General features: G+C 57.7%; 1 protein-coding gene across 1 annotated transcript; it reads left to right on the forward strand.

Moving 5' to 3' along the window:
- Positions 1 to 398: 398 nt before the first annotated feature.
- PROM2 (prominin 2) lies at positions 399 to 13,716 on the forward strand. The gene is made up of 23 exons (XM_047069791.1): positions 399 to 654; positions 1,295 to 1,344; positions 1,769 to 1,971; positions 2,067 to 2,187; positions 2,466 to 2,529; positions 2,817 to 2,906; positions 3,196 to 3,395; positions 3,747 to 3,821; positions 4,625 to 4,688; positions 4,869 to 5,028; positions 5,315 to 5,467; positions 6,344 to 6,467; positions 6,981 to 7,072; positions 7,188 to 7,272; positions 9,650 to 9,796; positions 10,304 to 10,375; positions 11,190 to 11,282; positions 11,419 to 11,472; positions 11,818 to 11,898; positions 12,105 to 12,173; positions 12,872 to 12,961; positions 13,191 to 13,297; positions 13,653 to 13,716. The coding sequence occupies exons 1-23, from the start codon at positions 399 to 401 to the stop codon at positions 13,714 to 13,716; spliced, it is 2,514 nt and encodes an 837-aa protein (XP_046925747.1).
- Positions 13,717 to 17,391: the final 3,675 nt, after the last annotated feature.

Consider the following 17,391-nt stretch of genomic DNA (forward strand, 5'->3'; position numbering starts at 1 on the left):
GCCCCAGCCTGGGCTCTTGGGTCTGGGTTATGGAATACAATTTTTGAAATTGGGTCACCCCCAACAATCCAGAGCTAGTGAGGTGTCTCCCCTTCCCAGCTCGGAGGCAGCCCTCCTACGAGGATTTGGGGAGGGGAGAAGACGCCCTGGCTCCCACCCCAGGACGCTGGGGGCGGGTCCGGGCCAGGCCCTGCCCCCCTCCCCAAGGCCTCCGCCCCTGCCCTTCCAGCGCTGCGGGCGGGCGCCCAGGTAGCTCGGGAGCCCAAACCTGTCGGGCCGGTTTTGAGAGCCGCGGGGACACGGGCTGGTGAAGGATGCACGGCCTGCCCCGCGCTCCGTCCGCACCCCCGGCCGCCTGAGCCCCGTCCTGCCTGCCCCGCAGTCCCCCGGCCGACCCCATGAGGCGCGTACCCGGCCTCCTGGCGCCCCTGCTTGGCCTGGGGCTGGGGCTGGGGCTGGGGCTGATCCTGAGCTCGCTGGGGGCAGGGGCCGCGGACTGCAGGTCCTTCGGCCGCGCAGAGCGCCTGGTGTTCGCCCCGGCGGCCAGGGTCCGTTGGCTGGCTCCTCGCGACCGCCCGCCGGGGCCCCTGAACCCCCTGTACGGCACCGTGCGCCGCTTCCTCTCCGTGGTGCAGTTCAACCCCTTCCCCGCCGGTGAGTGCGCCCCTCCCTCGGGCGGGCCTCGGAGGTAGTGGGTTCCCCCTCGACCGCGGGGCGCGCCTACCCCGTCAGCGGGCAGTTGGAGGGCAGGGTCCCCAGCCTTCCTTCCCAGAAGTCCCCGGGGGCCCACGGGCATCACCTGGAAATCTTGCTGCGTGACCTTGGGCAAGCCCTTTTCCTCTCTGAGCCTCAGTCTCTCTGTCCTCAAATAGAAGAAATTACATTAGAAGTTCTCAAAGACCTGGCTAAGATTTTTCTCTGGGTCTAGGGGTGCTAGGGGTTGGGAGGACAGGAGGGGCTGCATGGCCCCTCCCAGCCTGTCCCTCACCTCTTGAGGGGATAGGCTGCTAGGCCGGGCCCCTTCTCTGCTTTAACCAGGCTTCCGGCTTCTCCACCGCTGGGCCCACCTGTCGGGTTCTGGAGGAGGGGTCGGCCGGGCCTCCTCTCAGCCACTCCCACCTATGGCAGCCCTCCCTCCTCCGGAGGCCGGGGCAGGAATGCACAGGGCTTCTCCTAGGGTGCCGTGGCGGTGGGAGGAGCCCTTCCAGAGAGCCCACCTTGGCCTGGCAGTGAGGGTGGACACAGGCGCAGGGCAGTTGCTGTCCTCAAACGCCCAGTTTGACTCTTTCCTCAGAGTTGGTAAAGACCTTGCTGAATGAGCCGTCCTCCGTGAAGGTGGATGAGGTGAGCCCTGGGGGGCGGGAGGGCGGGGTGCGGAGAGCAGTGTGGGGTGAGCATGAGGGGCAGAAGTAGAAAGGCCTCCTCAGCTCAGGCCACCTTGCTGGGTGTCCCTCAGGGTGGGGGTCTCCGGCATCCCGTCCCCCCCTTCCATTCACGCTGTAATCCGCGGGCCTAATTTCCAACCGCAGCTCTGCCATTAACTGGTCCTGGGGTTTTGCAGTGAGCAAACCTTGACTTCAGTTTCCTCCTCTACGAGATGGTAAATAACAACAGGGACACCACGCACTTTGCATGGGTTCGAGGAGACGTGTGCAAAGTGCCCGCTGTGGGCGCATCCCCTCGCCTTCTGGTTTCCCTGTGCAGTCAGACCGGAAGCCGCCGAGTTGGGAGGGTCAGGACAACCCCTCACCCTTGCCCCCTTGCCCAGGTGGTGCGGTATGAGGCTGGCTACGTGGTGTGTGCTGTGATCGCGGGCCTCTACCTCCTCCTGGTGCCCATCGCCGGGCTCTGTTTCTGTTGCTGCCGCTGCCGCCGGCGCTGTGGGGGCCGCGTGAAGACGGAGCACAAGGCCATGGCTTGTGAGCGAGCCACCCTCATGGCCTTCCTGCTGCTGACCACCCTCGTGCTACTGTGAGGGGCGCCCAGGCCAGGTGGGAGGTGTGGGCTGAGGTCCAAAGTGCTCGTGGGCATCCAGCAAGCCCCTGCCTCCTCCCCCATCCTTGCAGCATTGGTGTGGTCTGTGCCTTTGTCACCAACCAGCGCATGCATGAGCAGATGGCCCCCGGGGTGGAGGCCGTGCCTGAGACTCTGCTCAGCCTCCGGGGCCTGGTCTCCGATGTCCCCCAGGTCAGTGCCCAGTAACCCCTCACCCCCACGAGCCTGCCTGAGCACCAGCCCCAGGCGGGGCAGAGTAGAGTGGGACCTGCAAATTAGAAAGGGTGCCCCTTTCAACAGGCGCCTGACTGCCCCCTGCTGGAGAGTTGTTATAATACATAAGTGCACCCAGGGCATCCTCAGGATGGCCACCCAGCTGTGTGGGGAGTCCCGGGAGGGCTAGGGAAGGGACAAGAGGGGGGCTGTCAGGTGACAGGGAAGAGCAGCCTTATGACCCTGTGTTTGCCTAGGAGCTGCAGGCCGTGGCACAGCAGTTCTCCCTTCCCCAGAAGCGAGTCTTGGAGGAACTGGATGGTGAGGGTTATAGCTGGCTGACAGGCTGGCCAGCCTCTGGGTCCCCCTGCTCAGGCCTGCCTTGGGGGCCCTCTCACCCCTTCATCCTGGGCTCCACCTGGGCACACCCTTGAAGAGACAGGGATTGGGCCCAGCTGGGGAGCACAGTAGTCACCGCGTGACAGGACCAAGAAGCCAGGACCTCCCCTGCAGAGCCCAGTGCAGGGCCTGGGGAGGCTGGCTGGATGGGTGAAGAGGGCCCCTCGGCTTCTGGGGGCCAGCCCTGCAGACGACCCTGTGCTCCCCAGGTGTCGGCAAGAGCATTGGGAGCACGATCTACACCCAGCTCAAGAGCACCGTGTATGAAGTGCTGACCTCAGTGGACAGCCTGGGCCAGGGTGAGTGGGCCCAGTGTCCTGGGTGGCTGCCTCTTGGGGGCAGGCCCCACCCTCGCTCAGCCTTGGATTTCTCTCCCCGCCTCAGCAAGCCCGACCCCTGACTTTCTGATGGCTGTATCCTGGGATCCCTCCTGGCCTCCCTGCCCACAACCTGGCTAAATGTGCCCCAGGGCAGTTTCCATTAAAACTGCGGAAGTTAATGACCCACATCCCTTTGGCTGGGGGGAGGGGGGAGATGTTCTGTGCCAATAACAGTGGAGACTGCTCAGTCCAGAGCGGTGTCTCTCAGCCCTGCAGCTCTCTATGGATCACCTCCAAGCCCTGAATGCCACCTTGGTGGAGCTGCGGGAGGGCCAGCGGGACCTGGAGCCAGCTGTCCGGGAGCGCCGGGAGCACCTCCTCACCCTGCTGCAGGAGCCTGGCTGCCAGGACTGCACAGAGGCCCAGAGCCGAGCCCGTGCCCTGGAGCTGGGAGCTGACTTTGACCAGGTGCAGGCCCAGGACAGGGCCGCTTGAAACGGGGGTGGGGGCGCTGCTCTGCCTGCTGCTCCAGGAATCCCTGGATGCTTCCTGAGGCGGACTCCTGATCCCCTTCCTCGGCGGCTCCTCCCCTCTCCAAGGATTGACGATGGTCGTCCTGGCAACGGGGGCAAGAGCTTTCCTGGGCCACGCGCCGTACTGTGAGCTTCGTGTGTCTTAGCTCCTTGAGTTCTCCCTGCCACCTGGGGAGGTGTTCCCCATTTGCACACAGGGACACTGAGGGTTCCTCCCATCCTCCCTCAGGGACCCCCCCTCAGGCCTGTCTATGGACTTTGTCATACCACCACCACCCTATTTCAGGTGTCCCCAGTGGACGATGTCCTGCATCGGCTGAAGGGTGTCCCAGAGGCCAACTTCTCCAGCATGGTCCAGGAGGTGAGTGCCTGCCCAGTCTACCTGACTTCCCCATCACCTGGGAGCTCACAAGTGAGGGATCTCGTTTTCCCCCTTTGGGGTGGGAACCCAGCTGAACCTAAGACTTGGGTCAAATCAGGGCCTTACCTCCCATATGGCTCCCTGGGCTGGAGGCTCATGATGCCGGTTCTCAAGTGCACGCTCTCTGATGGGAGAGGCTGGCCTGGAACTCAGAAGGAAGAGCTGGGCCCCTCAAGGTGGGGGGGGGGGGTGGCTGGGGTGGCAAGGGAGAGAGGACAGAAGCCGAGCCCTGGAGGTACAACCTGTCATGCAGATGGGCTGTGGGGGAGGGTGCGGCATGAGTCAGCACCTGTGACCCAGGGCCTGGAAAATGCCAGAGTTGGGGAAATGGTGAGTCACCTGTGCTGGGCGGCTGGCGCGGAAGTTCCCGGGAGGAAGAAAATGGGAGCTGAGGCTAGGAAGAGTAGGTTGGGGCTGGACTGTAGGGACCTAGGCCTGGCATGCGTGGGATGGATGGAAGAGAAGAGCGGATGGCTGGGAGGCTGCCGCAGTCTCGGCAAGAGAGGTGGGGAGAGCAAGGAGGGGTCTTCCAGGAGCAATGTTTTGGGGAGCTGAGTCAGGCTGGGCTGAAGGAGGAGAGAAGAAGCCATTGACCAAGAGAACAAGGAGAAGCCTGTTTTCTCATTTCCTGAGCTGGGAGCACTAAGAGGGATGCCCCGCCTCTGGGCCTGGTGATGTCAAGGGTCCCTGAAGCTGGGACAGCAGGTGGGAAGTGGGAGGCACAGCTGCCTTTGTTCTGGCAGGAGAACAGCACCTTCAACGCACTCCCGCTCCTGGCAGCTTTGCAGACGGCCAACGTGGTCAAAGGTGAGGCCCTGTCCAGGGGCCACCCCCACCAGAGACTTGTCGAGAGGAGGAGGGGGGCAGTGGGGGTAGGGTGGAAGGGGAAGGCTGTCCTCCATCTGGGCCTGGTCAGAGAGTGGGCCCTCTCCGCGGGTCCCACATGTTCTTCCTGCCCCTCCCACAAGTCTCTGCTGCTTTGGGCAGAGCTGAAGAAGGTGATAGCCCAGAAGCCTGAAGGGCTGAGGACACTGGCCGAAGAGTTCCCAGGCTGGGAGGCAGCCTCTCGCTGGAGCCAGGCGCTGGAGGAGGTGGAACAGAGTAGCCGCCCCTACCTGAAGGAGGTGCAGAGATATGAGAAATACAGGTGCCTGGGAGTCCATGGGGTGGGGATGGGATAGGCAGCCCAGCCTCTCAGCCACTGTGGGCCTGATTTTGAGCCCCCATCAACCCCTGGCTGCACTAAGCATCTGCCTCCATTTAAGCCAAGACCCCTTACTCCTCGGGCCTCTGTCTCCACCTTGGCTGTGTGCCCTTGGGATCTGAGCCTGGGGACCCCGTAGGAGCAGTGGGGCCCCACCCAGCCCCTAGGTCCTATGCCAGCCCATCCTGGTGCCTCCCTTGTCAGTGACACCGCACCCTCTCTGCGGCAGGTGGATTTTGGGCTGCGTGTTGTGCTCTGCGGTCCTGCTTGTGGTGGTCTGTAATCTGTTGGGCCTCAACCTCGGCATCTGGGGGCTGGCTGCCAGGGAGGACCCCGGCCACTCGGAAGCCAAGGGCGAGGCTGGAGCCCGCTTCCTCATGATGTAAGAAGGGCTGGGGAGAGGGGAAGGGTCTTTCCCACTGGGCTGCCCAGATTCCTCTCATGCCCATGGACAGCTCCTAGTGTGGCTACAGAAGCAAGTCCTGGGGATCAAGAGGCTGAGCTCTACCTCTGCCTCTGGCACCGATTCACTGGATGACTCCGGGCAAATTATTCACCCACCCGGGCCTCCGTGTCCTCATCTGTATACAAGGGTGGACTAGAGCGGGAATGGCAAATAAGAAGCATTTCCCCCTTCCACACCAGTGGCAACTATAGTAACCAGCGGGCACCCTTTCCCACTGAGTCGAACGTAGCCTCAGAGTCCTTCTTAACCCAGTATCTAGGTAGTACTACCAATAGGAGGTGGCACCCGAGGTAGAATCTGCCTGACCCAAGGGGCGAGTGGAGACTGAAATGCAGCCTTTGTTCTATTCTCCAAGCCTCAAACCCTGGCTTGGGGCTGTGCCTGTCCCCCAGAGAAGCCCTACAGGGCAGCACTGGTCCTGTTCAACCCTTCTAAGTTGCGGCCCTTGCAGGTGGCTCTGTTGAGGGCTGAGCTCTGGAGCCAGTCTCCTCCATGTGCCTTAGTCTCAGGGGCGGGCAGTCCTGTCTCTTCCAGCGAAGCAGCTACCTTCTCCTCTAGGTTGCTAGGGCCAGCCAGGACACCCATGATGAGGGGAGTGGGGGAAGGGGGAGGGGAACAGCCAGCAGTTCTGAGCTCTCCCCCCTGGCCCAGGAGGCTGAGCCCTCAAAGGGCTCTGCCCTGGGGCCGACTCGCTGACCACGCTGGCCCCCGGATGTGGCGGGACAGAGGGCGTGGTCCAGTGCAGCTGGCCTCTCTCTCCCATCTCAACCCTGTCCCTCTGCCTTCCCCCAGGGGTGTGGGCTTCAGCTTCCTCCTTGCCGCACCCCTCATCCTCCTTGTTTTCGCCACCTTCCTGGTGGGCGGCAATGTGCAGACGCTGGTGTGCCGGAGCTGGGAGAGCAGAGAGCTCTACAAGGTGAGCCTGCCGTGTTCTGCAGCCCAGAGGGAGGTGGAGGGGGTTGAGGGCACAGCAAGGGGTTAGAACGAAGTGGGAGCCAGAGGGGGAAAGGGGAGGGAGGGACAGGAGGATGGCTGGAGATGGCCAAGGAAAGGCAGGAAATGACAAGTGGAAAAGGGGTGAGAGAGAGCAAACCCGTGAGTCCCTGGAATAATGCCCAGGCCCCAGGACAGGCATCCCAGGGGCTGCACCCAGACCCGAGTCTGTCTGTTCTCCTAATACTGAGTCTGCAAACTGGAAATCCTGGTTCTCCAGTGCTTCTAGTAGGTGAACCAAGGTGCTGGCCCAGAGAAGTTTCCCTGCAAGGAGTTAACGGCCCAGGGGTGATTTGAGTTAGAGGCAGGTTTGGGCTGCAGTCACAGGGTCGTGGTCTCTTCTGTGCCAAGGTGGCATGGGACCAGGCTCTAGGGGAGCTGGGATGGCCTTGCCCTCAGCCTATTTCAGGCCCATTCCTCTTTGCCCCTTTTCCAGTTTGCAGACACCCCAGGGAACTTGCCCCCATCCATGAACTTGTCTCAGCTTCTTGGCCTGAAGAAGAACATCAGCATCCTCCTGGCCTATCAGTGAGTGGGATGCTTAGGCTGGGGGACAGGGTGTGAGGAGCAGCTGAGGTGGGTGATGTCAGCCCCCACCTGCTGTCCTTTTCTCTTGTCTTCGATGCCCATTACTTCTCCCCAGGCAGTGCAAGGAAGGGGCCGCGCTCTGGAGCGTCCTACAGCTCAATGACTCCTATGACCTGGAGAAGCACCTGAATATCAGCCAGGTGAGGGAACCTCCTGGAGGGCTGTGGGGATTCTTTCCTGCAGAACCCCTTCCTCTGGCCTTGCCTCTGTGGTAGGCCCATCTTATTGAACTTGAGAAGTCTGCAGGAGCAATCGAGGTGCCTCAGGGACAGAGGCCCCAGGTGAAAGCTCAGAGCCTGACCCAGGGCGAGAGCCCAGGGAGGCTTCTAGGGTGTGTGGGTGGATGGATGAGGGCCTGGAGGCCATGACCGGCTCTGAGTGCTGTGCTCTGGGAAGAAGTGAACACAGCTGAGGTTGTAGTAGGAAAGGATAAGGAGAGTGAAAGAGGGCTAAGGTGTGCGTGTCCTGGCTGAGGACAGGCATTGGTTGGGACACTGCAGTCAGTAGTGGGGTGGTTGAGAATGGGGTATGACAGTGAAAATGACGGTGATGAAGTTGGGTGTCCCTGGGGGAGGGCTCACCAGAGGCCCTTGGCCAGGCTCACACAGCCAGTAGGTGGGCAGGGTTTGAGCCCTGCCCTTCAAGCCTGTTCCGTTAACCACTGGACTTTGCCAGAGCTTGGTGTATAGAAACCATATCCATACTGGCAAGAGACAATTCTAGGACAGAGAGAAGGAATGGCTGCTTCACCGGAGGGGATGTATTTTGAGAATGTCGTTTTTCTAAGGGTGCACAGAAGCTGTAACATATTCCTTCCTTACCTCTGTCTGCACTTAAGTGAGGTGGGGAGAGCCGCCTGGACTCCCAAGGCCCCTGGGGAGCCTTTCCCAAGCATGTCCTGGGAAACCCCGATGTCTCCCCCCTGCCTCTCCCCCTGACCCACACTCCTACCATGCTAACTCCTGATTCCTCCTCCTCTCCAGAAACCCTTCCAACTCCTCTTAAATCTACCAGCCCTTCTCAACCCACAGCGTAGCATAGCCAAATGGTTCAGATTTCAGTTCCAACTCCGTGTCTGAAAGTGTAATCTTGTGTACTTTGCACACTGCCTTAGCCGCCTCCCCTTTCTGCATCCCTGGCAGACGAAAGGTCCACAGAGCAGCCACATCCCAATGTGAGGCCAGAGATACTGCCCCATGGATGAAGGCTGGCCAGGGAGGACTGCAGCAGGGGACCCGGGCAGAAGGTGCCCCTGCTCTGCTAGCTGGACGTCATGGTTCTCAGGGGAGGTTCCAGCTCACAGAATAGTGTGGACGAGCTTCAGGTTCAAAAGGACTGGGCAGTCCTTCAGGGCCATGTGCAACACACCAAATGTGATCTTAAGAGCACTTGTCTTCAAAGGAGATAAGAACGAGCTGATGATGCAGAAATAAATATGACAAGGTGTGCTTTCCAGGGCACCAGGAAGGCTCTGCTCGCCTTCAAGACTCTCCTGTGTACCTGTCTGTTATGCTATACCTGTCAGGTATACCCTTGTGCCTGAAACACTGCCATAGGACCCCCGCCTCTTCAAGGATTAGAGGGAAGCAGTGCGGCAGGATAGGGAGGGGTGAGCGGGGCTGGGTTCTGTTAGCTAACTTGCTATGAAATCTTGGGCAAGTGAATGTTCCTCTCTAGCCTCAGTTTCTCATCTGTTAAACATTGGGGCTGAATTTCATGCCCAGTCTCTTCTAGCAATGGTTGGAAAATGCCAAGAGTCCCTTTTGTTTTTTAATGTTTATTTATTTTGAGAGAGAGAGAGAGAGAGAGAGAGCACTCAAGCAAGCAGGGAAGGACCAGAGAGAGAGAGGGAGAGACAGCATCCCAAGCAGGCTCTACAGCGTCAGGGTGAGCCTGACATGGGGCTTAAACTCACGAACTGTGAGCTGAAGTCAAGAGTCAGACACTTAACTGACTGAACCACCCAGGTGCCCTCAAGAGTCCCCTTAAACTGTGGTCTCTCTTGGAAATGTGACTGTGTTTCCCCACTCATTCACTCATTTGTACGCACTCAACAAACTTGTATTGTGCCTGCCACATGTGAGTCTCTGCTCTACACTGAGGGGCTGGTACAGAATGGGCAGACAAGTTGCCACTCTCCTGGAGCTGATGGCAATAAACAAGCCCACAAATAATTTCAGAACAACAGATACTTTGAAGACCTTAACAAGGGTGATGTGATAAAGTTGGGCCAGGGAAGCTATTTCATATTGGGTTGCCAGAGGGTCTGTGTTTCTGTCCGTGAGCCAGATAGATGCAGAGGAGAGCTAGGTCTTGGTGGGGGTGGGTTGGAGTAGGGATAGGTGGGAAGCAGAGGCCTCCTGGGAGACTGTCTGGGGCTGGGAGTAGCCAAGGTGGGGGCCTTGGATATCCAGAAGGAGGGCCCTGAGAGCTTGGGGACCCCTCACCTAGGATAGCAGCTCTGGGGTCCTGGTTCAGCAACTGGGCACGCCCTCACCCTGTCCCCCACCCCCTCAGTATACCGCCAAGCTGCAGCAGGAGTTGCAGAACCTTAAAATAGACATGAAGAATCTGGACCTGCTGAGCCCAGCCGCCCACCGGGACCTGGAAGCCCTGCAGAGCAGTGGGCTGGAGAACATCCACTATTCCACCTTCCTTGATCAGGTCAGCAGGAAGCACCTCAGTCCAGACCATGGAAGAACAGAGGGGCTTGCAGAGGAGCTGGGGTGGGGGGTGGTGTATTGTCTCATCACAGCCCTCCATGTTCCCTTCACCTCTCCACACGTCCCTGGGGCCTCTTCCTGTTCGGGGTGTCTGCACACCATGTGCCTCAAGCCTGTCCTGGAGCCACCATCTGGGCTGGGCCGGAAGGAACGTGCTCCCACCCAGCAGCGTGTGTCGCTGTTCATGGTCCTGAACCCACTGCTGTGGACAGTATGCAGGTGGGAGGAGGCCTCTTCGATGGGTTACACCAGAGGGCGCCTCGTTTTTTCCCCTTCTATCCTAATGGGAAATGCCTGATTTATTTTACAGTTTCAGGTCAAACCCACTGTGACCAACGTGTCACGATAGATTCAGCTCGTTTGGGGTACTTCTGAATAGACTGTACCCCAGTACAGGGCTGGAGGAGCCATAGTGCATCCCCTCTTGGCTTCTCCTGTCTATCTCCAGATCCAGAAGCCTGTGGTGAACACCAACGTGGAGAAGCTGGCTCAGGAGCTGGAAGGACTGGCCCGGACCCAAGTGAGAAAGACCCGAGACCCCACTGGGCAGGCAGAAGTCAGACAGAGAGAGGCCTGGGAGGAGGGAGATTGTGGGAGGGCTTGGAGGGCATGAAGGCAAGGACAGAAGATTGAGGGCTCCCACCAGTGACCTTTGAGGCTCTGGATCCCCTGGCTGGGCTTAAGAGCTTGGCAGAGTCGGTTCTGACTCAAGCTCTACCTACCACCAATGGCTGTGTGGCCGTAGGCAGGTCATTCAGCATTTCCAGGCCTCGGTTTCTTCATCTGCGAAGTAGATTATCTTCCACCTCAGATCACATGGAGTAACTGCTCTGACATCACACAGTTGGGCAAGCGTTTCTTAGTGCACACCGCTCAGGGAATCTGCTGGGACAGGTGTGAGGACAATGCGACGGACCAGATATCACGATAGTTGCCCTCGAGGAGCTTACACGCTATTGGAAAAAAATAGCATTTTGTATTTATAAGTATTTAAAGCTTAAAGAGTTCTCTTCAAAACATAGACCCCACACCAACTGTGCATGATGGGTAGACAAGGAGTATTCCTGTTTCAGCAGATGCCACTGCAGCTCAGACAACCTCTGTGGCTGACTTAGGAGCACCTAGTCAGCTCTGGGTGGACCAAGAACTTGGGCTTAGTGCCCCCAAACCTGGATCAGGCCCAGGAGCTTAAGGTGGCCTCGGTTTTCTGCCTCTGAGCCCAGCACTTTCCACATCTTCTCAGTATGTCTGGCTGAACAGTTGGGTAAAGAATGTGTTGGCGAAGGCTGGGCTGTCCCTGGCAGAGTGCCATTCCCATCCCTGTCTCCCCTCAGGGCAGTTCTGTGCTGGGGCAGCAGCTGCAAGAGGAAGCCCAAGGGCTCAAAAACCTCTATCAGGAGAAGGTCCTCCCCCAGCAGAGCCTTGTGGTAAGCTTGGAGGCCCAGGGAGCCTGGAACCTGGGGAAGAGGAGAGGCAGGGAGGGGTAAAAGAGGAAGGAAGGGCCGGGAACCCTCCTTTTCCACCCATCCCTTCCCTTAACCATCCCTGCTCTCTTCTCCACAGGCCAACCTCAACCTCACTGTCAGGGCCCTGGCATCCTCAGCCCCGAATCTCCAGGTGGCTGCTGGGGAGGGGGAGGGGGAGGGGGAGCAGGTGGGCAACAGAGGGAAAAAGGAAGTCAGGGCCTTGTTGGCTTGGGATGTCATCTGCTCTGCCCAGTCCCGCTGGAGGTTGAGGGTAGAGGGTGGGAAGAAATGGGGGTGGATGAGCGGATCCTTAAAGACCACCATCTTTTAGCCTCTGTGTCCTTAGGGCCTAACACCACCCCCCCCACCCCCACCCCCCGCCAAGGTGAGTATGTGTGTTTTACACGTTGAATGAATGAATGGGTGAATGAATGCATAGCATCTCGCTGAACGAGCAGGGCATTAAGTTAAGCCTCTCTTCTCTTCAATCCCCCAGACAGAGACCTCTCGTGTCTTGGACAATGTCATTTACCTAAAAGGACAGCTGCCTACCTGGGCCACCAGTATCTTGAGGAATGTGAGTGGTAGATGGGCAGAGGCAGCGGGGCTGCTTCCTAGTCAGAGATGGGCTGAGGCACTCAGGCACACGGAGCTTCTTCTCCATCCCTGTCCCCTCGCCGTGGCTCCCAGGAAAGCCAGCTCGGCCTGCCCTGTCCGGCATGGGGCGCGGGGTTGCTGGTTCCTGGAACACCTGCCAGTCCTGGACTCCTCTCTGTCCTGCAGGAAAGTGAGTGTTTCCTGACCCGAGAGATGGGTTACTTCTCCCAGTACGTGGCCTGGGTAAGAGAGGAGGTGAGTGGGGGCTCAAGCTCTCCTGGCCTCAAGCAGGTTCCCAGCACCACCGGCTCTTCACACTGTTACATCCCGCCTCTGCCCTGAGAGCCCTTCGGGGTGCCCTAGGCCTTCAGCATTGAGCCCAAACTCCCAGATCTGCACCCCTGCTTCCTGGCTGGGTTCTGTTCACCCAGCCTCTGCCACAGCCCCTCTCTGAGGCCTGAATGTGAGCTGGGCTGGCCCTGGCTCTCTAGAACATGCCCTCCACACCTTGTCACCATACCCTTCCTCAGGCCGGTCCCTTTGTTCAGCTCTCCAAGCGCACCTCCTCCTGCAGGCCTGGGCTGACCACAGCCTCTGCAAGCTATCTGGCACCCACACTAGGCAGGTGGGGTCTTGTTCAACCCTGAGTATGTGTGTGTGTGTGTGCACATGTAGCAGTGAGTGTGTGTGCGTGCACAGGGCCGGGCACACAGTAGGGGCTTAACAGAGGCTGGTGAATGGGATGGAAAAGATAAGAGTGGAGCAATGAGCCTATGTCAATGTGTCCTCGTCTCTATGTCCCTGCATCCATGTGTCCGTACAAACTGTGCAGTGGCTCCCTACGGGGTCCCTGGACCTAACTCTGTTCCTGTCAACCTCTTTCTCTGAATATGGGGTGTATACCTGTGGGTCTGAGTGTCTCTGCATGTACCTGCCTCATGTTGACCCCACAGGTGACTCAGCACATTGCCACCTGCCAGCCTCTCTCCCGAGCCCTGGACAATGGCCGTGTGATCCTGTGTGACATGATCGCTGACCCCTGGGTGAGTGCCTCAAGCTCATCAGGGCTCGTGGACGTGGAGGCCCCAATCGGAGGGGCGGCGTGAGCAGGGCACGAGGTGAAGCAGGACTCTTGCCTCCAGGCCTGCCCACCAGCCCTTCCCCTCAGCCCGCACCCCTCATGGAGTCAATGGGAGGACTAAGGGTACAGAGCAGGGTGGGAAGACTTTGCTGCCTAGCCACAGCAAGCTGACCTCACATCCTCTGTTCTAGAATGCCTTCTGGTTCTGCCTGGCATGGTGCACCTTCTTCCTGATCCCCAGCATCATCTTTGCCGTCAAGACCTCCAAATACTTTCGTCCCATTTGGAAACGCCTCAGGTGAGGAGGCTGCCAGGACTGAGGAGGGGACATCAGGGGTCCAGGAAGGCGTCCTTCTAGTTGCTGGGTTCTACCCCCCGGCACACCCCCTCCTGAGGCCTCCCAGGCTGAGGAGGCTCATGCCTAGCCCTGAAGAGACACACCCTCTGAGGCACTCCAGGTCCAGAAAGTTCTTTCGTATGTCTGCCCACATCCTTCTTGTTGCAAACACATCTACCCAGCCGCTGCTTTTAGGAACTCTTCCTACCCCCTGGAGAGCTTCTGCAGCCAGAAAATCAGGGCTCTGGGCTTGTCCCTGCGTCAGGGCCAAGGGTCTGTGCCTGGGTGCTCACTCACTCTTTCTGCGATGTCATAGCTCCACCAGTTCTGAGGAGACTCAGCTCTTCCGCATCCCCCGGGTCACCTCCCTGAGGCTGTAGGACCCCAGTAGGTGAGTGCCAGGAGTGGGGGGAAGAAGGGAAGGGAAGGGTGTGGGACCCGGGGTCTCTAGGGCCCAGGAGGGAGGGAATGTTCTGGGACTTGACAGGGTCCGAGTGTTGGATCTGGCCCACCCAGCCTGAGCCCTGCCCCCCGCCCCCGCCTCACCCGTTTGGCTCTTAATCCATAACAGGGATGTTTGCTGGCTGCTCGGTGATGCCTGATGCCGCCTGCCTCCCTCCCCTTTGACTCGGACTGGACCAGAGGACACCGTTGCTCTTGCTCTGAGCCCAGACTGGCATCAGGCTTGGATTGTCCCTCAACTCCAGTTACCTGACCCCATTTTGCCTATTTCTTTCCCACCCCCTTGCTGCTCATGGACCCCTTTTTTCATTATCAAATGTACACGTGACTTTTGGTGAGCTACGGGAGCCAACAGGTTCTTCCAGGTGTCGAGCCCTTACCCTCCTCGCTGCAATATATTAGCGCCAGGAAGAGCCTGTTCTCCATCTATTGGAACCCCTTCCTCAGCCCCTGGGGTGAGACGACGAGGCCCCGCCCAACCCCATTCTGTCACCATCTGTCCCGCCCCCTGTCCACTCCTCTCTAAGCTCCTGCTCCTTTTACTCATCTGACCCGCCCACCTGTCCCAGCTTCACTCTGCTCCAGCCCTTATGTCCTCTCCCCAGGGAAGCCCTTTTCCCCACTTTGTCCCCTCTCTACCTTATCCCGCTACCTTGCTGGTACCCAGGGACCCCCTCCTGCCCAACCAAACTAATCAGGTAAAGCCACCAAGTAGGCCAGGGGCCACCAGAGCTCTGCCTCACAGCTCTCGAGCCCTCCACTGCCCAGGGACCTGGACCCTCCACGGGTCCTGACCTGGATTTCTGGCCCCCCCAGTAGGGCGAAGGAGGTCTGTTTGAAGGCTGAGCCCCTTGCCCGTACCCTAGGTTGGAAATAGTGCTATTTGTCCTGCAGTTCCTCTCTGAGCACTGGTTTTCTAGGAAGGGACTTGGGACCCCAGAAAGTAGCCTCTTCGACAGTCCCCACCCAGCTTTCCCGGAAGAGATCTGGTGACCACAACAGGATTTTTCCCTGTGGCCCTTACTCCTTCTATCCTATGCATGTGGCCTAGGGTTATCCCTAGTCCATCCCTGTGCCCTCTCTGCATGCTGGATGCTGAGTTCTAGAAACAGGGAAAGGGAGGAGGAGAGAGAAGAGATGGACAAAACCTCGGATCCATGAAAGTGTTCTCACTTCCTAAGCCTTGGCCTTGGATCTTTAACACCAGCTTTCCCAGGCTACAGCCTGGTGTTTAGTGAGTTTTTTTGGAGAGGAGAAGCCAAGGCCTCCTCTGACCATAGACATCCAGGATCACCCCAGCAATCAGCAGGTGGGGAGTGGGACCCACTCTGGGAGCAGGCGGACCTGGGCGCACATCCTGGCTTTAATGCTAGGTGGCCAGGACACCTTGAACATGTTATGTGTGTTCCCTAGACCTCAGCTTCTCCATTTGTAAAGTGGAAAGAGTAGTCACAACCAGCTCCTAGAGCTGTGACGTTGCATGGAAAGCCCGTAACAGGAGTCTGCCACAAAATAAGTGCTCAAATGCTGCTTTTTTTTTTTTTTTTTTTTTTTTTTTTTTTGCGCCATGACTGTTCTGGGCCAGGGGCCCAGCTGGGTCTTGGCAGGTACGAGGGAGGAGGGAGATGGGTCCATGTTCAAAGGCGCAAAGCCCCTTAAGATTGTAGTCTGCTGAGTTTTGGAGGGTGTCTATGTTCAATTGCATCTTACAGAGCAGCAATGGATTGGCTACTAGAAAGTAGGACGGTGCATGCACAACGCGCTGTCATTATTGCAAGCACACTCCAGACAGGCATCCTTGAATGTAGCACAGTTGCTTCTCTTTGGCTTTTCCCCGAAGCTTCTTTGCCTTGTCTCTCATCCGTTGGCCTCTGCAGGGGAACCGTGGCACCCTGCATGTTAAGAATGAAGTTGATGGGATAAAAATAGAAAGAGGACGATTAAAAATCATTTCTGGTTCTCCAGCAAAGCTCTCTACCTTGTCCTTCACATATGTGTGCATGCTGCACATAGTTATTTTAATAACTCCCTGATACGGATCCTCTTTGAGTCTATTTCTAGTGTCTGTTGTTTCCCTTGGTTCTTGTTAGTTTTGTCTGTCTCCTCACATACGTGGCGATTTTCGACTGAACGCCACACATTCTATCGGAAAACCTGTAGAAAGAATCTGAGGCATAGAATGAAGTTAGTCTACCTCCATGAGGATTACGTTTACATCTGGCGGACGGCTTGGGATTTAGCAAACCACGGTTGTTTTAATCTACTTTCAGGACTGAGATGATTTGCAGTCCCTTGGAGTGCTGGTCTAGTTCCAGCTCATTTGTTTTCTGGGGGTGAATTCCCCTGGGGTCCCAACCCAAAGCATGAAAGATTTGCCAGGCACCCCCTCCTCTTGATGGGCCTAGTTTTTACCTCTTTAGTCCCAGAGGCTAACAGCTCTGCTCAGCACTTTTGGAGTGTCTTCTGGGGTCAGTGGTCCTCCCAAGGAGGAAGTAGCCCCAAAGCCACGTGTCTCTGGGTTTCCTTCTTTTCCCAGATCTTGTCTCTGATTCTTTACTCCCTTGTTTGTTCTCTGATACCCCCAATCAAACTTTTTTTTTGAAAAAGTATATTTTGAGTAGATTTTAAGTTGTCCTTAGTTGAGAATTCAGGCCAAATTACCTAGTTCACCCTGATCAGAAGTAGTAGTTCTGCAAAATTAACTGATTCCCGCCGCCCCCCGCCACGACTTGGGAAAGGCTGCATTTGAATTTAGAATCCAGAAACCTGGGCCCAGCCAATTGAACACTGTCCAAAGGAGATTAGTTTGGAGAATATCACTGTAGGCTCTGGTAACTGGGGATGGGGGTGGCACTCAGCAGGTGACAGAGAGACCAAAATAGCCACAGAGAACAATATATTACATATTCTCCCAGTTTTAAAATGCTGGGATCCCAAAATGCTAATCCTACTTTACGTGTGAAACAAAGCCCCTTTGTGGTCCCATTCTCACTTCTCACGATGTTCCCTGAAGGCGATGGGGACTTTCATCCTTGTTTCACCGTTGAGCAAATGAAGCTCTGGAAAGCTATGTGGCCGACTCAAGGTCTCACAAGTTGAAGCCAGACTTTGGGTTCAGGTCCCCTGATCCTGGTGGCCCTGGAGGTTTCCTTCTGGGCATGCTGCCGGTCCCCATTCCCCAAGGGTGTGTGTGGGAGGGAGGCCCTGTCTCCAAGGAGATTTGATCCAAGTGTCCTTGCTGTCCCTGTGGCAGCAGGGATGACAGATGGGAGGCCCTGGGAGTTCTGCCAGATGCTCCAGCCTGGCCATCCCAGAGCACAGGCCCCGTGGGCCACGAGTGCCAGATTCTGCCAAAGAAATGCCACATGGGCCAGGCCGTCTGAGGTCCCAGGTGGCTGGCCAGGACAGTTTCAGCTGGCTCCAGTGTGCAAAGGACGGCCCACATGGCTAGGGGCCAGCCCAGGCTACCTGAGGGGACAAAGAGAGTTAACATGTACTGAGTTTCTGAGTATGAACTAGGAAGTGTGCTAAGCACGTCACGTGAATCGACTCAAATGCAGGCAGTTATTGACCTATTTATGGGTGAGAAAACT

This window comes from Lynx rufus, unplaced genomic scaffold (genome assembly GCF_022079265.1).
Source record: "Lynx rufus isolate CCGP_SWC_20201006 ecotype Redwood Valley unplaced genomic scaffold, mLynRuf1.p SCAF_8, whole genome shotgun sequence".
Taxonomy (NCBI): domain Eukaryota; kingdom Metazoa; phylum Chordata; class Mammalia; order Carnivora; family Felidae; genus Lynx; species Lynx rufus.

Bases quoted from the DNA above. Each gene is read 5' to 3' on its own strand.
- PROM2 (XM_047069791.1), top strand. From the start codon at position 399: ATGAGGCGCGTACCCGGCCTCCTGGCGCCCCTGCTTGGCCTGGGGCTG. The intron at 2,188-2,465 runs GTCAGTGCCCAG...GTGTTTGCCTAG, and splicing joins TGGTCTCCGATGTCCCCCAG to GAGCTGCAGGCCGTGGCACA. The intron at 3,822-4,624 runs GTGAGTGCCTGC...TTGTTCTGGCAG, and splicing joins TCTCCAGCATGGTCCAGGAG to GAGAACAGCACCTTCAACGC.